We start from the raw sequence: 24,102 nt of genomic DNA, 5'->3' as shown, positions 1-24,102 counted from the left end.
GTCTGACTCTAGGCCATTGACACCTTGCATTATATTAGATTAAAGAAATTAGTTTGTAAATAAATATTATTATTTTGTCATCATTAACGTTACAAGAAACTTCAACTTTTGAATTCAGAAATTATGGAAAATATTAGAAAAGATGAAAATCAGTGACATGTTGTCTCATTCAGAAAGTTGCAATTTCTTCTCTTCGACAGTTTTAAATCCACTAATCTAAATACAAAATCCAAACTTGCCGTGCACATTAAATAATTAAATTTTTTTTAGTTCAGAGAAGATTTTTTGTCGACGTCAATCTTTGAGTTATTCAATGTTATAAGATGAATAATAAAGAGTTGCAAGCGTATCGTGCGTATCAGCGTTACCTTCGGACACTGCTCACTATGTGTGGCTGTTGGTACATGCCCACAAAATCCGGCAAGTGCATGCATTTCTGGGTATATGGTGTGCTCTTGGTGATAATCTCTTATGCGATTCTGAATTTGCATATGTGCTATATCCACAGACATAATTTGGTAATTATGATGAAATGTGTTGGCATAGCAATATCTTCATTTAGCGCCATTCTCAAGGTACGAACCAGGAGGATCTTGCATTTTATTAAGTAGAACAGCAAGATCAGAATAATATTTTACGTTTTATGCATATTAATATTTTACAATAAGAAACATATTAATACACTGATATACATTTATTTATATATTTGCTCGCTAAACTTCGATGGCCAAATGGATTGCATTACGTGCTTCAATTAATTCTGAAGATAAATTCTTCTCTACATGTATTTTAATATATGTATATTAACATTCGTTAAAAGATCAACCGGATATGTCGTCGAACTAAAGCAAACTTAACAACTTAAACTTCGCAACAAAAATAATATTGATTTATACAAGATTCTTTAGTAAATAAATTGAAAAAATATATTTAATGCGCTAATATATCGGTTGATCTTTTAATAAACGTTACTTCTTTGAAACGTTCCATCTCTAGGAAAAAAAATTTTTCATTTGAAATTCAAATCGACAGATTAAAAGTTGTGGTATCGAACGTGCCACGTCAGTCACTGCGCAACTTCTTTGTCTCGCGTGGAGAAAAAATATGTGTTTCTGGTTTTCTTTAAGATTGGAACTTTCCTACACAATCGGGAGTCTCTGATAAATTATCACCGGACGCTGAATAATCTTTTCGAGGAGGAACTTCTACGGGATGAGAAAATCCGGAAGATAATGTTTTCATCCTTGCCCACAATATACACCCTGACATACACATATTCTGCCATTGTGATAACAATGATGTTGGCATTTTTTACTCCTGCTTATTTAGCCATAATCCATGGCCTCTGTCGTTCCCAATCAACTACGAATTACAGCCTACCAATCACTAAAGGATACGGATACTTCTGGACCGTTCCGCACAATTATTTGTATCATTTTCATCTGCTCTTCGAGACGGGCGGAGCATCGATCAGCGGCGTCACGGCATGCGGCATGGACAGCGCTTTTGGCTTTTATATCTATCAGTTCGCTTCAATAATGCACGCCATGACCTTTAGGCTCACGAATCCTTTGCCCACCGAAAGCTTCTCAGACGTCCTAAAGTTATGCGTGGCAAAGCATCAGAAACTACTGCCATGCCGCCATACGTTGCAGCACATCTACGGACCCATTGTCTTTTGGCACATTGTCACCAACGCCGTGCTTCTTTGCGCATTGATATACGAAGCGATGTCAGTACGTGGATACATTCATTACGCGTGTAATATTTTTTACACATGTCCAATATTATTACATTGCGCAAATGTATCATGATATAATACTAATTGTTAAACATTTGCAACAGTTTTCGGACTTCAATATTTTCAACATAGGCGTATCTGTGACTTACGCTACAATAAAATTGCTCCAAACGTTTACGTATGCATGGTATGGCACACTCCTCACAAATGCGGTAAGTTTTAATGATTTACTAAAACAATTATAATAACTCAAAATAATTTCCCATATATGTATACACTATATTAACAATATATCTATATGTTTAGAGCGAGGACTTTCGTAGAGGAATATATTTTGGCGAATGGCCTGATTCTGATCTGGATCATCACGTGAGAACGAATATCATTATAATGATGATGCAAAAACCAATGACGATAAACGCATTTTTCTCTCTCGTTGACATGAACATGTTCACTAATGTAAGTATTGAAATCCTAATCGATTAAGTGAATCTTTGTGGAACCTTATGATTTCGACGGAATTATTTCGAGCTTTATAGCGCTATCGCTTTAAAGTTATATTTATATTTCATTTTTACGAAAACCGAAGATTCAAAACTTGAGAGACTGAGAATGCACGAAATGTGATTACGACACTCTTAAGCAAATAAATTAAAATATTTTGCATTAATACTGTTTTTTTAACTACTTTAAATTAAACTTATATTGTAGAATTTATACAGAACATATATAGATATAAAATATAAACAATTAAGAGAGATTTTAATTACTGTTCCGAATATGTCAATTAAAAACTTCTTTTTATCATTGCAATGACGTTGACTTCTTAGAATTCCTTTCGACTTCATTTTTTACAGAGTTTGGAAAAGTCTCCACATCAATTAATAACATTTACTATTATGTACTTTTCGCATATTAAACTAATTTTAATTTTGTTTTTCTTTTATTTGTAGTTTGTTAATACTACAGGGTCCTATTTCTTCCTATTGCAATCTATCAGTGATGAAGGCAAATAATAATGGATGCTACGTATGTTTTGAATGGCAAACTTGTAAAATTATTACGCTGTTAACAAATTATTATAATTAAGAAAGTGCAATCAATTTATTGCTATCAGTATTAACAGCTTTTATTATTCCACTATTAACGCCCAATTTATATTGAAACAATAACATATTGTAACTTCACTAGTTGTTGTATTTCACCTTTTATTTATCTCTAATGACAATCACTTTGCGAAATAGTAGTCAGCGGAAGTTTAGAAGGTAAACTTCTAGAAATGTATGGAGCGACCCGAATCCTTCATGTACGTGTGTGTTTAATATAGTCCTCAAGTCGCACACTGACCTACTAAAGACGTAAAAGGAAATATGTCAATATATCGTAGACATGCAAGCGAGAAAAGTATCGAGCGTAGGTGACTGAACGGGACCTCGGCGTTTGCTTTGATAGCCTGAGGGGTATAGACAGACTGGAGCGTTTGCTTATACCCCTCAGGCTATCAAAGCTCTAAGGACAAACACCGCTGACGTGCTTATAGCTATCAATACACCAATGTTTCGACGGACAAAACAGACAGTTCTTTGTGTCACAAGTAAAGAGAATCATAAATCTGTCTGCCTCATTTAAGTAAAAGAAATATATCGCTAATCTAGATGCTACATCAAATGTGACTCGCTACTTATAGTTCCTCGAAAAGTTTTCTTTTCCCATTTTCTTATTTTTCTCTTTGAAATGCAATTTTTCTTATGTCTCTAATTTACCTACAACCACAACAAACTTGTATTATAACCCATTTCGACCAAGCTATTAAATGACATTTTAAATTAACTATGAACTTTCCAATCTACATCTTCCCGTAAGTTTTAGTGCTCTCTTTGAAGTGCAATTTTTCTTATATATCTCTAATTTATCTAGAACCTCAACAAATTTTTATTATAGCCCAGCTATCGACAAAGTTCTACCAAATGACATCTTAAATTCGCCATTAACTTTTCAAAGCCTCGATAGACGATACGTATCATGGAAATGATAGTCAATAAAAGAGATACTTCAAAGCAACGCCAGTACAAATTGATGTCTTACAATATCGGTTCCGATTTTTGAGGTAGAAGGTAAAATATCTGTATCTACCTCTGCAGTTGAATGTAAATCCGTTGTATCGAACACATCGGAAACGTTGGTAAGTTTTTCAGAGTGCAAAGGTGTCTAACAAAGATATTTTTCCTTTTTAATAGTAATCTTAATAAGAGTAAAGATTTCGGACAGAACTCGTAAAAATTGCAAAAGTATTTATCGGTAAAAAATATTTATTTGCTCGCTACGGCGGAGTATGACAAATCATATAGAGCATTGCAATCCTTGAATAAAATGATTATAATATTAGTATGTGATTGATAGTCTTAGGACTGGATAACTTATTGATTATAGTTTTTATTTTAATCATGGTTTTAAATGTTAACATTATTTACTGACTGACTCTAGGCCATTGACACCTTGCATTATTATATTAAAGAAATTAGTGTGTAAATAAATATTATCATTTTGTCATCATTAATGTTACAAGAAACTTCAGCTTTTGAATTCAGAAATTATGGAAAATATTGGAAAAGATGAAAATCAGTGACATGTCTTATTCAGAAAGTTGTAATTTCTTCTCTTCGACAGTTTTCCACTAATAATCTATAAAAAACAAAATCCAAAATTGCCGTGTACTTTAAAAAATTAAATTTTTCCAGTTCAAAAGACTTTCTGTCGACAGCTCTCCTTGAGTTATTCAATGTTATAAGATGATTGATAAAAAGTTGCAAGCGTTTCGTGCGTATCAGCGTTACCTTCGGATTTTGCTAACTATGTGTGGCTGTTGGTACATGCCCACAAAATTCGGCAAGTGCATGCATTTCTGGGGAGTTGGTGTGCTCTTGGTGTCAATCTCTTACGCGATTCTGAATTTGCATATGTGCTATATCCACAGACATAATTTGACAATTATGATGAAATGTGTCGGCGTAGCAATATCTACATTTAGCGCCATTCTCAAGGTATGAACCAGGAGCAGCTTGCATTTTATTAAGTAAGAGAGCAAAATATAAATGTATAAGAATAATATTTTACACGTTTTATACATATTAATATTTTACAATGAGAAACATATTAATACATTTGATATATTAATATATTTGCTCGCAAAATTTCGAAATGGATTACATTACGTACTTCAATTAATTCTGAAGATAAATTCTTCTCTACATGTATTTTAATACATGTATAATGACATTCGTTAAAAGATCAACCGGATATGTCGTCGAATTAAAGATTCGCAACAGAAATAATACACGATTTTTTAGTAAATATATTGAAAAAATATATTTAATCCTCCGTCATCCATATGGGGTTTTAAAGCTCCAAGCAAAATTTCTTTCTTGCAGTTCTTCGTGGAAAGAAGAACGTAATGTCGGATATTTTTTTAGGGATGGGAGGTACCGAACATCGCCTCCTTCTCTCGACGAAGAACTGCAAGAGAAAAATTTCGCTTGGAGCTTTAAGCCCTGTATGGATGACGGAGGTGCTAATGCGCTAATATATCGGTTGATCTTTTAATAAGCGTTACTTCTTTGCAACGTTCCATCTCTAACGAAAAAGATTTTCCATTTGAAACTAAAAGATGACAGTTTAAAAATTGTGGTATCAAACGTGCCACGTCAATCTCTGTGCAACTTCTATGTCTCGCGTGGAGAAAAAATATGCGTTTCTGGTTTTCTTTAAGATTTCAACTTTCCTGCACAATCGGGGGTCTCTGATAAATTATCACCGGACGCTAAATGATCTTTTCGAGGAGGAACTTCTACGGGATAAAAAAATCCGGACGATAATGTTTTCATCCCTGCCCACAATATACACCCTGACATACACATATTCTGCCATTGTGATAACAATGATGTTGGCGTTTTTTACACCTGCTTATTTAGCCATAATCCATGGCCTCTGTCGTTCCCAATCAACTACGAATTACAGCCTACCAATCACTAAAGAATACGGATACTTCTGGACCGTTCCGCACAACTATTTGTATCATTTTCATCTGCTCTTCGAGACGGGCGCAGTATCGATCACCTGCATCACGACATGCGGCATGGATAACGCCTTTGGCTCTTATATCTATCAATTTGCCTCAGTAATGCACGCCATGACTTTTAGGCTCACGAATCCTTTGCCCACCGAGAGCTTCTCAGACGTCCTAAAGTCATGCGTGGCAAAGCATCAGAAACTAATGCCATGCCGCAATACGTTGGAGCACATCTACGGACCCATTGCCTTTTGGCACATTGTCACCAACGCCGTGCTTCTTTGCGCATTGATACACGAGGCGATGTCAGTACGTGGATACATTAATGCAAAATTTGATGTTCGATGTCGCTTATGCGCGTGGTTGCAATCGGCCGTGAGATAATAAATGTTACGGTTGTACAATTGCTACCGTCGGATTACGCTAATGTAACGTAGCCTAATATAACTTTAGTAAAGTTATCTAATAAAATAATCTAATAATTTATAATAATTTTTGCTCTTTTTTTTTAAGAATAGGAACAAAGATTACGCTATTATACGCGTGTAAAATTTTTTTATTGGACCCACGTCCAATATTATAACATTGCGCAAATATTTCATAATATAATACTAATTGTTAAACATTTGCAACAGATGTCGGACTCTAGTAGTTTCAACATAGGCGTATCGGTGTCTTACGTTACAACAAAATTGCTCCAAACGTTTACGTATGCATGGTATGGCACACTCCTCACAAATGCGGTAAGTTTTAATAATTTACTAAAACAATTATAATAACTCAAAATAATTTCCCATATATGTATACACTATATTAACTATAGATCTATATGTTTAGAGCGAGGACTTTCGTAAAGGAATATATTTTAGCGAATGGCCTAATTCTAATCTGGATCATCAAGTGAAAACGAACGTCATTCTAATGATGATTCAAAAACCAATGACGATAAACGCAGTTTTCTCTCTCGTTGACATGAACATGTTCACCAATGTAAGTATTGACTTGATTCTAATCGATTGAGTAAATCTTTGTGGAACCTTATGAATTTCGACGGAATTGTTTCGAGCTTTATAGCGCCATCGCTTTAAAGTTATATTCATATTTCATTTTTCGAAAATTGAAGATTCAAAACTTTAGAGACTGAGAACGCACAAAATGTGAATATGACAATCTTGAGCAATAAATTAAAATATTTTACATTGATTCTATTTTTTTAATTACTTTAAATTAAATCTATATTGTAGAATTTATACAGAACATATATATATATATATATATATATATATAAAGAATTAAGAGATTTTAATTACTGTTCCGAATATGTCAATTAAAAACTTCTTTTTATCATTGACGTTGACTTCTTAAAATTCCTTTCGACTTCATTTTTTACAGAGTTTGGAAAAGTCTCCACATCAATTAATAACTTTTACTATTATGTACTTTTCGCATATTAAACGAATTTTAATTTTGTTTTGCTTTTATTTGTAGTTCGTTAATACTACAGGGTCCTATTTCTTCCTATTGCAATCTATCAGTGATGAAGGCGAATAATGATGGATGCTACGTATGTTTTGTATGGCAAACTTGTAAAATTGTTACGCTGTTAACAAATTATTATAATTAAAAAAAGTGCAATCAATTTATTGCTATCAGTATTAACAGCTTTTTTTTATTCCACTATTAACGCTCAATTTATATTGAAACAATAACATATTATAACTTCACTAGTTGTTGTATTTCACCTTTTACTTATCTCAAATGACAATCACTTTGCGAAATAGTAGTCAGCGGAAGTTTGGCAGGTAAGCTTTTAGAAATGTACAGAGCGACCCGAATTCTTCATGTACGCGTGTGTTTAATATAGTCCTCAAGTCGCACACTGACCTACTAAAGACGTAAAAGGAAATATGTCAATATATCCTAGACATGCAAGCGAGAAAAGTATCGAGCGTAGGTGACTGAACGGGACCTCGGCGTTTGCTTTGATAGCCTGAGGGGTATAAGCAGACTGGAGCGTTTGCTTATACCCCTTAGGCTATTAAGCTCAAAGCTCTAAGTACGAACACCGCTGACGTGCTTATAGCTATCAACACACCAATGTTTCGACGGACAATAAAGACAGTTCTTTGTGTCACAAGTAAAGAGAATCATAAACCTGTCTGCCTCAATTAAGTAAAAAAAATATATCGCTAATCTTGATGCTACATCAAATGTGACTCGCTACTTATAATTCCCCGAAAAGTTTTATCATTCTCTTTGAAATGCAATTTTTCTTATGTCTCTAAATTTACCTACAAGCACAAAAAACTTGTATTACAGCCCATTTCGACCAAGCTATTAAATGACGTTTTAAATTAACTATTAACTTTCCAGTCTCGATAAAAGACACGTATCTTGCAAATAGCCACAAAAAGAGATACTTCAAAGCAACGCCAGTACAAATTGCTGCCTTACAATATCGGTTCCGATTTTTGAGGTAGAAGGTAAAATATCTGTATCTACCTCTGCAGTTGAATGTAAATCCGTTGTATCGAACACATCGGAAACGTTGGTAAGTTTTTCAGAGTGCAAAGGTGTCTAACAAAGATATTGTTCCTTTTTAATAGTCATCTTAATAACAGTAAAGATTTCGGATAGAACTCATAAAAGTTGCAAAAGTATTTATCGGTAAAAAATATTTATTTTCTCGCTACGGCGGAGTATGACAAATCACATGGAGCCTTGCAATCCTTGATAATTTTTCTAAAGATGGTTAAGACACACTGTTTTCAATTCTCGTAACATTAAAATCACAATAAAATGATTATAATATTAGAATGTCACTGACAGTCTTAGGACTTGATAACTTATCGATTGTAGTTTTTATTTTAATCATAGTTTTAAATGTTATCATTATTTACTGACTAGCTTTAAGACATTGACATCTTGTGTATTATTGTATTAAAAAAATTAGTTTATAATATACCTAATTATTATCATTTTGTCAAAACCTCAGCTCTTAAATTAAGAAATTGTCGAAAAAGTTGCAAAACATGAAAATCAGCGACATGTTGTTTCATTAAGAATGTTGCAACTTCTTCTCTTCGACAGTTCTAAATCCACTAATCTAAAAACAAAATACAAACTTGCCGTGCACTTTAAAAAATTAAATTTTTCCAGTTCAGAAGACTTTCTGTCGACGGCTCTCTTTGAGTTATTCGATGTTATAAGATGATTGATAAAGGGTTGCAAGCGTATCGTGCGTATCAGCGTTACATTCGGATGTTGCTCACTATGTGTGGCTGTTGGTACATGCCCACAAAATCCGGCAAGTGCATGCATTTCTGGGTAGTTGTTGTGCTCTTGATGATAATCTCTTTCGCGATTCTGAAGTTGCATATGTGCTATATCTACAGACATAATTTGGCAATTATGATGAAATGTGTTGGATTAACAATATCTTCATTTGGCGCCATTCTCAAGGTACGAACCAGGAAGATCTTGCATTTTATTAAGTGGAAGAGCAAGATCAGAATAATATTTTACACGTTTTATGCATATTAATATTTTACAATAAGAAAAATTTATTAATGCTTTAAGACATTAACCCTTAACGTGTATACGTGGGTCTACGCCGTCCGAGCCAGAGTGATATCTGCTCGTAAAACTTGTGCTCGACATGTAAAACTTACAAGCCTGTTAGAAGATATTAAATAAACAATATTTATCAATATGACTATAAAATCGTCAACTACAATGTAGACAGATGTTTCATGAATTTTTTTTAGATTTTTAAAAATAGTAATTAATTCTGAAGATAAATTCTTCTCTACATGTATTCTGATATATGTACATTAACATTCGTTAAAAGATCAATCGGATATTTCGTCGAACTACAGATTCGTAACAGAAATAATATACGAGTTATACAAGATTCCTTGATAAATAAATTGAAAAAAATATATTTAATACGCTACTATATCGGTTGATCTTTTAATAAACGTAATTTTTTTTTTCTTTGCAACGTTCCATCTCTAACGAAAAAGATTTTCCATTTGAAACTAAAATACGACAGTTTAAAAATTGTGGTATCAAACGTGCCACGTCAGTCTCTGTGCAACTTCTCTGTCTCGCGTGGAGAAAAAATATGCGTTTCTGGTTTTCTTTAAGATTTCATCTTTCCTGCACAATCGGGAGTCTCTGATAAATTATCACCGGACGCTAAATGATCTTTTCGAGGAGGAACTTCTACGGGATGAAAAAATCCGGACGATAATGTTTTCATCCCTGCCCACAATATACACCCTAACATACACATATGCTGCCATTCTGCTAACATTGACGTTTGCGTTTATTGCGCCTCCTTATTTATCCATAATCCACGGTCTCTGTCGTTTCCATTTAACTACAAATTACAGCCTACCAATCACTAGGGGATACGGATACTTTTGGACCGTTCCGCACAACTATTTGTATCATTTTCATCTGCTCTTCGAGACGGGCGAAATGTCGCTCAACTGCATCACGACATGCAGCATGGATAACGCCTTTGGCTTTTATATCTATCAATTTGCCTCAGTAATGCACGCCATGACCTTTAGGCTCACGAATCCTTTGCCCACCGAGAGCTTCTCAGACGTCCTAAAGTCATGCGTGGCAAGGCATCAGAAACTACTGCCATGCCGCAATACATTGGAACACATCTACGGACCCATTGCCTTTTGGCACATTGTCACCAATGCCGTGCTTCTTTGCGCATTGATACACGACGCGATGTCAGTACGTCGATACATTAATGCAAAATTTGATGTTCGATGTCGCTTATGCGCGTGGTTGCAATCGGCCGTGATGATATAAAATGTTACGGTTGTACAATTGCTACCATCGGATTACGCTAATGTAACGTCAGAATAAATTTAAACGTGTTTAAGTTCTACAGATTTGGAGAACATTTGCGAATATTGAATACAAAAAGGTTATAATTTTTTTTGCGGAACCTAATATAACTTCAGTAGAGTAAAATAATCTAATAATTTCTAATAATTTTTGCTCTTTTTTTAAAAAATAGAAACAAAGATTACGCTATTATACGCGTGTAATATTTTTTTATTGGACCCACGTCCAATATTATAACATTGCGCAAATGTTTCATAATATAATACTAATTGTTAAACATTTGCAACAGATCTCGGACTCTAATAATTTCAACATAAGCGTATCTTTGACTTACGCTACAATGAAATTGTTCCAAACGTTTACATATGCATGGTATGGCACACTCCTCATAAATGCGGTGAGTTTTAATAATTTGCTTAAACAATTATAACAATTCAAAACTAATCATTTCCTTTATATGTATATACATATATATACTATACATGTTTAGAGCGAGGATTTTCGTAAAGGAGTATATTTTGGCGAATGGCCTAATTCTGATCTAGATCATCACGTGAAAACGAATATCATTCTAATGATGATGCAAAAACCAATGACGATAAACGCATTTTTCTCTCTTGTTGACATGAACATGTTCACTAGTGTAAGTATTGAAATCCTAATCGATTGAGTAAATCTTTGTGGAACCTTATGATTATGATTTTCGACGGAATTGTTTCGAGCTTTATAGCGCCATCGCTTTAAAGTTATATTTATATTTCATCTTTACAAAAGCTAAAGATTCAAAACTTGAGAGACTGAGAACGCACAAAATGTGATTACGAAACTCTTGAGCAAATAAATTAAAATATTTTGCATTAATTCTATTTTTTTAATTACTTTAAATTAAACCTGTATTGTAGAATTTATACAGAACATATAAAAATATAAACAAGTAAGAGATTTTAATTACTGTTCCGAATATGTCAATTAAAAACTTCTTTTTATCATTGAAGTTGATTTCTTTGAATTTCTTTCGACTTCATTTTTTACAGAGTTTAGAAAAGTCTCTACATCAATTCATAACATTTACTATTATGTACTTTTCACATATTAAACTAATTTTAATCGTTTTATTTTTATTTGTAGTTCGTTAATACTACAGTGTCCTATTTCTTCCTGTTGCAATCTATCAGTGATAAAGGCAAATAATGATGGATGCTACGTATGTTTTGTATGGCAAACTTGTAAAATTATTACACTGTTAACAAATTATTATAATTAAGAAAGTACAATCAATTTATTGCTATCAGTATTAACAGCTTTTATTATTCCATTCCACTATTAACGCTCAATTTATATTGAAACAATAACATATTATAATTTCACTAGTTGTTGTATTTCACCTTTTGATTATCTCTAATGACAATCACTTTGAGAAATAGTAGTCAGCGGAAGTTTAGCAGGTAAAGCTTTTAGAAATGTATGGAGCAACCCGAATTCTTCATGTACGCGTGTGTTTAATATAGTCCTCGAGTCGCACACTGACCTACTAAAGACGTAAAAGGAAATATGTCAATATATCGTAGACATGCAAGCGAGAAAAGTATCGAGCGTAGGTGACTGAACGGGACCTCGGTGTTTGCTTTAATAGCCTGAGGGGTATAAGCAGACGTTTGGAGCGTTTGCTTACACCCCCCAGATTTATGATTCTCTTTACTTGTCACACAAAGAACTATCTGTTTTGTCCGTTGAAACATTGGTATAAGCACTTTATTGATAGCTATAAGCACTTTAGCGGTGTTTATACTTGGAGCTTTGATAGCCTGAGAGATATAAGCAAACGCTCCAGACGTCTGCTTATACCCCTCAGGCTATAATTAAGTAAAAAAAAAATATATCGCTAATCTAGATGCTACATCAAATGTGACTCGCTATTTATAATTCTCCGAAAAGTTTTACCATTCTCTTTGAAATGCAATTTTTCTTATGTCTCTAATTTACCTACAAGCACAAAAAACTTGTATTACAGCCCATTTCGACCAAACTATTAAATAACATTTTAAATTAACTATTAACTTTCCAAAGTCTCGATAGACGACACGTATTATGCAAATAGCCACAAAAAAAGATACTTCAAATCAACGCCAATACAGATTGCTATCTTTCAATATAGGTTCCGATTTTTTAGGTAGAAGGTAAAATCGCTGTCTCTACCTCTGCAGTTGAACGTAAATCCATCGTAGCGAACACATCGGAAACGTTGGTAGGTTTTTCAGAGTGCAGTCTTCTAACAGAGATTTTTTCTCTTTTTATTAGTCATCTTAATAAGAGTTAAGGTTTTTGATAGAACTAGTAAAAGTGGTAGAAGAAATTATCAGTATAAAATATTTATTTTCTCACAACAATGGAATATGGTAAATCCTTGGATTGCAAATCTTTGAAAATTTTTCTAAAAACGGTTAAGATGCACTACTTAAAATTCCCGTAAGATAAAAATCCTAATAAAATTATTATAATATTAGTATGTGACTGATAGCCTCTTGAGATTGGATAACTTGTCGATTGTAGTTTCTATCTCAATAGTTATAAATGTTATAAATGTTAACATTATTTACTGACTGACTCTAAGCCATTGACACTTTACATTATTATATTAAAGAAATTAGTTTGTGAATAATTATTATCATTTTGGCATCATTAATGTTACGAAAAACTTCAGCTTTTGAATTCAGAATTTATGGAAAATATTGGAAAAGATGAAAATCAGTGACATGTAGTCTCATTAAGAAAGTTGCAATTTCTTCTCTTCGACAGTTCTAAATCCACCAATCTAAAAAGAAAATCCAAACTTGCCGTGCACTTTAAAAAATTGAATTTTTCTAGTTCAGAAGATTTTCTGTCGACGTCTCTCTTTGAGTTATTCGATGCTATAAGATGATTGATAAAGAGTTGCGAGCGTATCGTGCATATCAGCGTTACTTTCACACTCTGCTTACTATGTGTGGCTGTTGGTACATGCCCACAAAATCCGGCAGGTGCATGAATTTCTTGGCAGCTGGTGTGCTCTTGGTGGTAATCTCTTACGCAATTGTGAACTTGCATATGTGCTATATCCACAGACATAATTTGACAATTATGATGAAATGTGCCGGCGTAGCAATATCTTCATTTAGCGCCATTCTCAAGGTACGAACCAGGAGGATCTTGCATTTTATTAAGTAGGAGAGCAAGATATAAATGTATAAGAATAATATTTTACACGTTTTATACATATTAATACATTGATATATTAATATATTTGCTCGCAAAATTTCGAAATGGATTACATTACGTACTTCAATTAATTCTGAAGATAAATTCTTCTCTATACATGTATTTTAATATATGTATAATGACATTCGTTAAAAGATCAACCGGATATGTCGTCGAACTAAAGATTCGCAACAGAAATAATACACGATTTATACAAGATTTTTTAGTAAATAAGTTAAAAAAATATATTTAATCCTCCGTCATTCATATGGGGTTTTAAAGCCTCAAGCGAAATTTCTTTCTTGCAGTTCTTCGTGGAAAGAAAGACGTAATGTTGGATATTTTTTAGGGATGGGAGGTACCAAACATCGCCTCCTTCTCTCGACGAAGAACTGCAAGAGAAAAATTTCGCTTGGAGCTTTAAGCCCCATATGGATGCGACGGAAATGTTAATGCGCTAATATATCAGTTGATCTTTTAATAAGCGTTACTTCTTTGCAACGTTCCATCTCTAACGAAAAAGATTTTCCATTTGAAACTAAAATATGACAGTTTAAAAATTGTATCAAACGTGCCACGTCAGTCTCTGTGCAACTTCTTTGTCTCGCGTGGAGAAAAAATATACGTTTCTGATTTTCTTTAAGATTTCAACTTTCCTGCACAATCGGGGGTCTCTGATAAATTATCACCGGACGCTAAATGATCTATTCGAGGAGGAACTTCTACGGGATAAAAAAATCCGGACGATAATGTTTTCATCCCTGCCCACGATATACACCCTGACATACACATATGCTGCATTTCTGCTAACATTGACGTTGGCGTTTTTTGCGCCTTCTTATTTATCCATAATCCATGGTCTTTGTCGTTTCCATTTAACTACAAATTACAGCCTACCAATCACTAGGGGATACGGATACTTTTGGACCGTTCCGCACAACTATCTGTATCATTTTCATCTGCTCTTCGAGACGGGCGGAGTATGGATCAGCGGCGTCACGGCATGCGGCATGGATAACGCCTTTGGCTTTTATATCTATCAATTTGCCTCAGTAATGCACGCCATGACCTTTAGGCTCACGAATCCTTTGCCCACCGAGAGCTTCTCAGACGTCCTAAAGTCATGCGTGGCAAAGCATCAGAAACTAATGCCATGCCGCAATACGTTGGAGCACATCTACGGACCCATTGCCTTTTGGCACATTGTCACCAACGCCGTGCTTCTTTGCGCATTGATACACGAGGCGATGTCAGTACGTGGATACATTAATGCAAAATTTGATGTTCGATGTCGCTTATGCGCGTGGTTGCAATCGGCCGTGAGATAATAAATGTTACGGTTGTACAATTGCTACCGTCGGATCGCTAATGTAACGTCAGAATAAATTTAAACGTGTTTAAGTTCTATACATTTGGAGAACATTTGCGAATATTGAATAAAAAAAGGTCATAATTTTTTTGCGGAGCCTAATATAACTTCAGTAAAGTAAAATAATCTAATAATTTATAATAATTTTTGCTCTTTTTTTAAAGAATAGGAACAAAAATTACGCTACGCGTGTAAAATTTTTTTATTGGACCCATGTCCAATATTATCACATTGCGCAAATGTTTCATAATATAATACTAATTGTTAAACGTTTGCAACAGATCTCGGACTCTAATAGTTTCAACGTAGGCGTATCTGTGACTTGGGGTACAATAAAATTGCTCCAAACGTTTATATATGCATGGTATGGCACACTCCTGACAAATGCCGTAAGTTTTAATAATTTACTAAAACAATAATAATAACTCAAAATAATTTCCCATATATGTATATACTATATTAACTATATATCTATATGTTTAGAGCGAGGACTTTCGTGAAGGAATATATTTTGGCAAATGGCCTAATTCTAATCTGGATCATCACGTGAGATCGAACGTCATTATAATGATGATTCAAAAACCAATGACGATAAACGCAGTTTTCTCTCTCGTTGACATGAACATGTTCACCAATGTAAGTATTGAAATCCTAATTGATTGAGTAAATCTTTGTGGAACCTTATGATTTTCGACGGAATTGTTTCGAGCTTTATAGCGCGCCATCGCTTTAAAGTTATATTCATATTTCATTTTTCGAAAATTGAAGATTCAAAACTTTAGAGACTGAGAACGCACAAAATGTGAATATGACACTCTTGAGCAAATAAATTAAAATATTTTGCATTAATTCTATTTTTTTAATTACTTTAAATTAAATCTATATTGTAGAATTTATACAGAACATATAAAAATATAAACAATTAAGAGATTTTAATTACTGTTCCGAATATGTCAATTAAAAACTTCTTTTTATCATTGAAGTTGATTTCTTTGAATTTCTTTCGACTTCATTTTTTACAAAGTTTGGAAAAGTCTCTACATCAATTAATAACATTTACTATTATGTACTTTTCACATATTAAACTAATCTCAATCGTTTTATTTTTATTTGTAGTTCGTTAATACTACAGTGTCCTATTTCTTCCTGTTGCAATCTCTCAGTGATAAAGGCGAATAATGATAGATGTTACGTATGTTTTGTATGGCAAACTTGTAAAATTATTACACTGTTAACAAATTATTATAATTAAGAAAGTACAATCAATTTATTGCTATCAGTATTAACAGCTTTTATTATTCCATTCCACTATTAACGCTCAATTTATACTGAAAGAATAACATATTATAACTTCACTGGTTATTGCATTTCACCTTTTATTTATCTCAAATGACAGTCATTTTGCGAGATTAATAGCCAGCGGAAGTTTAGCAGGTAAACTTTTAGTTAATATGCTATAAGTTATTAAATGACATTTTAAATTAAACGTTTACTTTCCAAAGTCTCGATAGACGACACGTATCATGCAAATAGCCACAAAAAGAGATACTTCAAAGCAGCGCCAATACAGATTGTCATCTTTCAATATCAGTTCTGATTTTTCAGGTAAAAGGTAAAATTTCTGTTTCTACCTCGGCGACATTGAATGTAAATCCATCATATCGGACACGTCGGAAACGTTGGTAGGTTTTTCAGAGTGCAGAGTCTTCTAATAAACATTTATTTCTTTTTAATAGTCATTTTAATAAGCATTAAGATTTCGGCTAAAACAGGATTTATCGGTATATAATATTTTCTCATAATCGATGTTCACATGGAGTATGACAGAATGACAGAGTCCTCGAAAGCTCATAAAGACGAGTAAAGCTGGCCACTACGCATGTTTAGCACAGTAAACACGTAGAATCGTTACAATATGAGAAAAATGTTTATTATTAAGAAAGTGCAATTAAGGCATCAGTGATTTTTCTTTTTATTGCATTAAAATCATCTTTTCTCTTTGCTCCAGTACACAGTTTGAAATCAGGAATTACCGGCGTGGGCGTACCGCTAGGATACTTCCCTCAATTCCTTTTGCTTTTAAAAGACCATCAAAATACTTTTCATTTAAATCAAATCTTATTATAATATAAATTAAAAATTTAATTTTAATTCAAACTCATTGCAAAATTCTTACGAGTAGACATGTATATCGTGCATCAATATATGCGCGCACTAATCAATTCTTCGTTATTTTAGTAATGTGATTTAGTTTAGTAATTGCAGGCGCGTAAGTTTATGATTTCATCGTGATAAAAGATCTTTTCTCGGTGCGTTATTAACATCACTATTGAATGATAATTATTAAACCGAGCTGTTCTAATTCTGAATGAACTCCGATCGGAATTGTTATTACGTTTCCTAGGAAAGATTGAAAATACGATTTATAATACGTACATACCCAGAATAACGTTTATAGACCTCAGACCGCTCAGACGCTCAGACCAGCTCAGACCTCGGCCGCCGGAAGACAGATTCCGTTTGGTAATTGTTGGTAATTGACTGCCGGTATACCGATCGCATTCCCGAACCCATCGAAAAGAGTTGCTGTCCCCTACCTCGACACAGCCTAGGGTGCGTTCCGATTCCCCACCTGGGTTCTGAAAATCTATAGTGCATGTGACATATACTATAGGATTTTTAGCACTCGGGTGGGAATTGGGAATCCGAACGTAGCCCTTCTTGGACAGTCTATCACAGCCTATCAGAGGCGCGAACGCAGGCCAGGCACCAATTACGTGCGACGGCATCCTCCGTACTCCGTGGCCGCGCGCGATCGCCGCGACCGGCGCGATTGTTTTCCGAACGCACTCGCTCTCACTAGGTTAAGTGACCGCGCTTCTGATCGAAAGTGCTCCGTTAAAAACTCACGGTCGGGCTTGTGCGGCCGTCGAACGTCTCGCGGGAGGGAAGATCGAACGTCAGGCTCGTCGATCGGTCGTCGGTCGGACGGTACGTACGAGAGACGGCGCAGCGGCGTTCGCCCGCACGGTCGACTCGGCACGTCACCCCGTCCCCTCCGCCACCCCCCCCTGCCCCTGCCGTGTCCACTCCTCTTTAGCCGGCCGGAACCATCTTGCGCCGTGACGCGACGTCGCGATTTTCCCGCGTGCTGGCGAATCGCTCGCAGGAAGCGGTCCCGCGGAGATAACAGCGAATGCAAATGGCTGTCACGGCCGTGCGCGCGTGCCCGCTTACGGTTGCCGCGTGTCCGACGCACGAGCGTGTCGCGAGACTCGCGAGATCGTCGCGCGCGATCGATATGTGATGACCGGCGTCGGCGGTCGGTCGGACATCGTGCTGCTGGTGCTGCTTGCGGCTTGAATCGTGCCTCGTCGTCGCGTCCGGGCATTAACGCGTTAACGTGCGTGTGACACGCGGGAAATTCGCTCGTGACGGGTGAGAGAGCTAAAGAGAAAGAGAGGGAGAGAGAGAGAGAGAGACGGACCCGCGCTCGCGCTCGCGCACGCACGCACGTGTGTGTGCGCGACCTCCGCGGCGGCGAGCGACTCCCGTCCGGTAGCCGCGTGTCGGGAGTGAAGAACCGGGGCCAGGGGGGGGGGGGAACACCGCGGCGACATCGGCGACGGCGAGCCGCGCGATTCCGCGCGCCAAGAAACTGAAGGAGCTCCACAGCTCCACGCCAGATGGTCACCGCGCTCGTCTCGCCAGTAAATCGACCGGGGACCGCTGTACGTCGGCGAGCAGGTAAACAATCACCGGAGGCGTTATCTCCCGCCGTGTGCCTTCTGCCTTCCCGCCGGAGCCTTCCGCGATTGCATGAGTAATATCGGTCTGTATCTCGAAGCACTTTGTTGTTTTGCGAGCGATTGAACGATTATCGGAGCCTCGATCGGGATTGACCCTCGCGCTGGAGCCTTCCGCGCTCGCAAAATTCTTATCTGCGTGAGCAATTGCGTGTTTATCTCATTTCACACGCGTAGGTGATGTTCCATACGATATTCTCTTCGAGTCTGTCTCGTTATTGTAGTCAATATGGTGCGCACGAAGGTGGAAATTTATGTTTCACGTTTCATTGCAGGTGTATCTGCTTAACGGAGACCAAGAGAGGGAATTTTGTACGGTGAGACAAAAATGCCTGCGGTCAGTGTCTGCGATCCTATCGCGGCCCGGCTCCACTGCGCTCTGAACGGCAGTCCGTCCAAGACCACGGACGATCTGTCGCTGGAGCTGGTGAGCAATGCCTCGCGGATCATGCAAACGGAGATCCGTTACGAGGAATTGAAGGATTTCCAGGCGACGAGTCAGGTGCAGGCCAACTGCAACATCTTCCTCAACCTGTCCCCTTCCGAGAACTTAGACGGGAGCAAAGCGAAGGATGGTGCAGGCTACAAGAAGAAAAATGACGCAAACAAAGGGCTGGTTTTGCCGGAACCGGCTGTCACCCTGTACTCCCCCAAGAAGGTCCATCTCGGATGGAAAGGCACGTGTCCGGTCGGAGCTGGCATGTATAACGTTGGGAATACTTGTTATCTGAACAGCACTCTTCAAGCGTTGTTTCACGTTCCGGCTCTCGTCAACTGGTTGCTGTCTGATCCGCATCATAATTCCAAGTGCGAACTAAACAGTAAGTTCCCGTGTTCTATTGTACATTTTTGCTTGTCGCGCACGCGTCTCTGAAAAATATGGTATAAAAAGTTATAATAGCATAGTTTTGTATGGTGTTTTGATAATAGGATAGTTTTAGATGGCGGTGGGGAATGCCTTACGTGTGCAGTGGCCAAGACTCTACAGTTCAGTCATCAGAAGTCTGGCGGTGCGATAAAACCGTTTTACATATATAATAAATTAAAGCGTACGTACTTACTTCCGATGATAAGTTTATCACTAGCGCATCGTAATGCAAATATTGTAATGGGCGCGTATTCCTGCAGTCATTTGCCGAACTATGGTGCCTGGACAACAAGAAGATGCTCACGAATTTTTACGCTATTTATTGGAGGGGATGGAACGCGCGTATTTGACTAGGCATAAAGCGACTAAGTTGGATAACTACTCTAAGGAAACGACACCTATTAATCAAATATTCGGTGGCTATATACGTACTGAAGTAAAGTGCCTGCAATGTCAACATGTATCTACCACGTTTCAACACTTTCAAGTAAGTGATTTATCGCATATAACAGTTACACAATTGTGTTTCATGTGACGTTTTTTATTATTATTATTATTAAACGTCTGTGTGAATTTTAACAGGATTTGCTTGTGGATATACGCAAGGCGAATACACTGGACGAAGCATTAAATAGTTACTTCAGTAGAGAACAGTTGGACAACAATGACTATAAATGTGAAGCCTGTAAGAGAAGAGTTCCTGCCACCAAGCAGTTCACGCTGGAGCGCCCGCCAAAAGTGTTGTGTGTACAGTTGAAACGATTTAGCTTTTTAGGGGGAAAAATATCTAGACACATCGGTTTCAAACAGACTATAGATATGGGCCAGTATTTGTGGAGAGAACCGGGCGAATCTCCCAAACAGCTAACTTATAAACTTATGTCGATGGTGACGCACATGGGCCCTTCCGTAAATTGCGGCCACTATACGGCGGTTGCGCAAGTGTCGAGCGGTCAATATTATTCCTTCGACGACTCTTGCGTTCGTCCAATAAGCCTTAATAATGTATTAAGTACAAACGCGTACATTATGATTTTCGAAATGGAAAACTATAGCCAAAATCAACAGATCGCGAAAATGAACGGCACGACAGTCGCGAAGACTGTGCCGACTTCGCTGTCCAATTCTACGAATAAATCTCCCGTATCCAGAGCCTCGACGTCCGCTGGATGCTCGAACGGATCGTCAAGCGGATTGTTAAACAACCTCAGTAATTCGAGTAAAACGACGTTAATCGGTCCGCAGCTCCCGCCGCAAAGAAGTATAGAATTAAATCTTCCTGTACAAAAATCCAATGACACTATTAGTACGCAATTATCACAGAAAACGCAGGAAAAGTCGCAGCCAAGGTTAGTCATGCATAAAAACGGAAAGGTTCTGAATGGAAACAGTTTGGTGCCCTATGATGCCGGGTCCAGTGAGGAAGAGGATAATTGTTCCTCCGAGTCGGGGACTTCGAAAAATCAAACGTCGAATACCGCGTCCCGAATTAATGTCACGAACGGTGTGCCAAAATGCCTTCTCGCGAAAGATGTAACGAAAACAATCTCCAATTCGAAAGAGTTACAGAAAACTAATTCCAAGAGCAATACCAACGGCGTGTCGACAACAACGATGCAAGTTACGATTGTAGACTGTACAAAAAATGGATCTAACAGTAACGGCCGGATAAGCGTGCTGAAGCATCAAAATGGGAAAACGGACACGAATAGTCAGTCGGAGCAACGCGATAAAGAGTGGCGCCAGACTGTCAGAATTAAAAATGGACAAGAGGAGACTGTATCTACGAAGGCTACAACTAACAATGTTAAAAGCTGGCAAGCTAAGGACAGAGGGGACTTTACCCCCAGTGGCTCGTCGTCCAATGGATGGTCGCATTCTGAGACGAGGTAAATTCTTTTACATATCTAAATAATGCAATTTTGTATAAGACAATAAACGAAAAATAATCTATTATATCTGTTCTAGTAATTCGACGCCGAGTGCCGCGGCTGTGCGAGATTTTAACGGTACCAATCGCTCGGATACCGTTTCACACTTACTGAAAATGTCGCATCGCGGATACGGCAGTTCCTCAGGTTAGTACGTCTGATTTAATCATGAAAATTCAATCGTAAGTCAATCCAGTTGTAAAGAGATCAAAAAGTCTATTATAATTTCATGTCTTCAACTTTTATAGTAACGAATTGGAATGGCAATAGAACGCAGCTCGACCGCGACGTCGATAACGACAGACGAGAGGAACGTAAACGTCATTTTAACGCGGACGACGATGAGATAGATAAGGGTCGGACAAAGAAGGTCAAGGACTACACGAATCGTCGGTACGAGGATAGGTCCAGCTACAATTCATTCCAAGGACACCAAAACAAAACCTGGAATCGATTTAACGTTTATCATCCACCTCGAAGACAACAACATTACAATACTTCCTATCCGCGGTCGCGGTCGCACGGGAACAATTATAGACCGCCACATTATAGATTTCACCGTAGATATCTATAGATATCGAATGCTCACTCTCGCTGTCACCAGCAGCGTGAGCGATCGGCAAAGGTGAACACGGAAAGATTTTAGAAACTATATCGACAGTTCAGAAAGCGACCAGTTTCAATAGACTGTGCTATTATACACTGATCGATTTTGTAGAATAGTTATCATTTTTCAATATGAAAGTGAATTTGGAAATAATGAACTGTTGAATTTCGACAGTTTGTATGTTCATTCGAATGATGACTCATTTATGGTGGTTCATTCAAGAAACATAATGCATGTTCCTGATAAACTTGTGGCATTTTTTGCCCCTATGTTGCATAAGTTTGGTACACATGTATATCGTACGGATCGATCCATGGGGGATGAGTATCACCAACTGTACCATTTTGTGTTCAACGTGGATTATTAATTATAGAAAATTATAATTTTTTTTTTTCTGATCATGATTTATGAACAACTAGCTGTAGTTTTAAGATACATGTTCACCATTAAATTCTCATGAGACATTTGCGAAACAATCTCATGTATGCCGACGAGTATAAATTAAATTGAATATAATAATTGTTAATATTAGAACGTGAACAGTTCATTTTTAGGGAAAAAATAAAATTATTTAAAAATAAACAATATTATCAAAATTTTAACTAACTTAAATGAATAATTCCAAATTACATTTAGTAAGTACAAAAATAATTCGTTGCTAGATTATTTATCTAAAATATTGAATAAAGTTCTCGTCTATTGTACTTTATTCCTTTTACAAGCAATGATAAAATAATACAAGAAATTTTTATTGGCAATATAAAAAGGAAATTTTAAGGAAAAATGCTTTTGTGTTAAAGTTCTGAATACGTAAAATTTAAGTAGCAAGGAAGCAATTCTATATCCTTCTAAGAGGATAAAATATTTATAATAAATTAAATTGCATATATGTAATTATATGTAATGATCCGTCCTCTTTTTAGTAGAGGTACTCTTCCCCATGTTAGGAAACAATGTTAAAGGAAACAGCCATTCTAGGAAACGACTAGATATGATAATTGGGTTTGTTGTGGCGTTTTGAATCAAATTGTGCAGATTGCAAATCAGCACGTTTGATGGCAGTATCGCGCTATTTTCTTTTACTATAAATGGCACATACCTTGTCAGTAAGTGCGAATTTAAATATGTTTTTAAGTGTTTCTACTGCGATTATTAAGGTAACTGTGTATAACTAAATAAGTAACATATACAGTTATAACAGTTAATAATAATATTAATAATACCGAACATGTAATGTAATGATATGTACATTACTTATGATATAATGAGCCCAGGAGCGCTTATAACGTTAAGAAATCACTATTAATGGTTAAAATTACAAAGCCATAAGTTAATTTTTTAAGCGACCCGTGAGTCAATTCTCAATTATCTCACCCCTTATACGATACCTCATTACATCATCTGATAAAAAAAAAACAAATGTTAGCCGAACGTAAGGGAGATGTCGTATATCAATGAAATTAATACGCGATGTTATAAAGTGACTTATACGCTATACAAGCAAATCGACGCCAGATTTATGTACATGTACGAAAGGACAACAACAGTGTCGTTTATATAAGCCATAACAATCAATAAAAAGAAACCAACTGAATATGTCTATCT

General features: G+C 36.4%; 5 protein-coding genes and 2 long non-coding RNA genes across 10 annotated transcripts in view; 6 read left to right on the top strand and 1 right to left on the bottom strand.

Annotated features, from left to right (window-relative positions):
* The window catches only part of LOC139784463 (putative E3 ubiquitin-protein ligase UBR7), a 57,713-nt gene extending 39,377 nt beyond the window's left edge, over nucleotides 1-18,336 (bottom strand). The window contains exons 1-2 of one of the 2 annotated variants that reach the window (XM_071723652.1): nucleotides 18,196-18,336; nucleotides 17,726-17,932 (exon numbers count right to left, since the gene is read on the bottom strand). The gene's annotated coding sequence lies outside the window, so the exon portion shown is untranslated. Of the gene's footprint in view, nucleotides 1-17,725; nucleotides 18,054-18,195 lie in introns of those variants that run through there. The other variant, XM_071723657.1, reaches the window with a different exon arrangement.
* Nucleotides 324-2,888, top strand: LOC139782552 (odorant receptor 45b-like). The gene is made up of 5 exons (XM_071721574.1): nucleotides 324-575; nucleotides 1,128-1,736; nucleotides 1,846-1,953; nucleotides 2,048-2,200; nucleotides 2,695-2,888. Exons 1-5 carry the CDS (start codon nucleotides 324-326, stop codon nucleotides 2,755-2,757), a joined length of 1,185 nt encoding a protein of 394 aa, XP_071577675.1. The 3' UTR covers nucleotides 2,758-2,888.
* LOC139782546 (uncharacterized) lies at nucleotides 6,354-7,446 on the top strand. The gene is made up of 3 exons (XR_011720919.1): nucleotides 6,354-6,550; nucleotides 6,645-6,797; nucleotides 7,296-7,446. It is a non-coding gene; the product is annotated as an uncharacterized lncRNA (long non-coding RNA).
* Nucleotides 8,986-11,976, top strand: LOC139782568 (uncharacterized). The gene is made up of 5 exons (XM_071721589.1): nucleotides 8,986-9,269; nucleotides 9,957-10,565; nucleotides 10,972-11,079; nucleotides 11,173-11,325; nucleotides 11,811-11,976. The coding sequence occupies exons 1-5, from the start codon at nucleotides 9,018-9,020 to the stop codon at nucleotides 11,871-11,873; spliced, it is 1,185 nt and encodes a 394-aa protein (XP_071577690.1). The 5' UTR covers nucleotides 8,986-9,017; the 3' UTR covers nucleotides 11,874-11,976.
* LOC139782536 (odorant receptor 82a-like) lies at nucleotides 12,843-16,567 on the top strand. The gene is made up of 6 exons (XM_071721565.1): nucleotides 12,843-12,927; nucleotides 13,548-13,850; nucleotides 14,561-15,169; nucleotides 15,567-15,674; nucleotides 15,769-15,921; nucleotides 16,402-16,567. Exons 2-6 carry the CDS (start codon nucleotides 13,599-13,601, stop codon nucleotides 16,462-16,464), a joined length of 1,185 nt encoding a protein of 394 aa, XP_071577666.1. The 5' UTR covers nucleotides 12,843-12,927; nucleotides 13,548-13,598; the 3' UTR covers nucleotides 16,465-16,567.
* Nucleotides 16,748-17,507, top strand: LOC139782532 (uncharacterized). The gene is made up of 2 exons (XR_011720914.1): nucleotides 16,748-16,967; nucleotides 17,294-17,507. It is a non-coding gene; the product is annotated as an uncharacterized lncRNA (long non-coding RNA).
* Scny (ubiquitin specific peptidase 36) lies at nucleotides 18,139-24,091 on the top strand. 3 transcript variants are annotated; one of them, XM_071723492.1, is made up of 7 exons: nucleotides 18,139-18,276; nucleotides 19,367-19,912; nucleotides 20,027-20,140; nucleotides 20,220-20,446; nucleotides 20,542-21,848; nucleotides 21,928-22,037; nucleotides 22,139-24,091. In XM_071723492.1, exons 2-7 carry the CDS (start codon nucleotides 19,420-19,422, stop codon nucleotides 22,462-22,464), a joined length of 2,577 nt encoding a protein of 858 aa, XP_071579593.1. In that variant the 5' UTR covers nucleotides 18,139-18,276; nucleotides 19,367-19,419; the 3' UTR covers nucleotides 22,465-24,091. The 3 variants fall into 3 exon arrangements, with proteins under 3 accessions (XP_071579593.1, XP_071579598.1, XP_071579589.1); XM_071723497.1 differs by lacking the exon at nucleotides 18,139-18,276 and adding an exon at nucleotides 18,336-19,032 and having other exon boundaries at nucleotides 20,033-20,140; XM_071723488.1 differs by lacking the exon at nucleotides 18,139-18,276 and adding an exon at nucleotides 18,336-19,032.
* The last annotated feature ends 11 nt before the right edge of the window (nucleotides 24,092-24,102 follow it).

This window comes from Temnothorax nylanderi, unplaced genomic scaffold (assembly GCF_030848795.1).
Source record: "Temnothorax nylanderi isolate EJ_2023f unplaced genomic scaffold, tnyl_v1.0 TNYL_tig0008_pilon, whole genome shotgun sequence".
Classification (NCBI taxonomy): Eukaryota; Metazoa; Arthropoda; class Insecta; order Hymenoptera; family Formicidae; genus Temnothorax; species Temnothorax nylanderi.
This window is presented reverse-complemented; position numbering and strand designations above follow the sequence as displayed.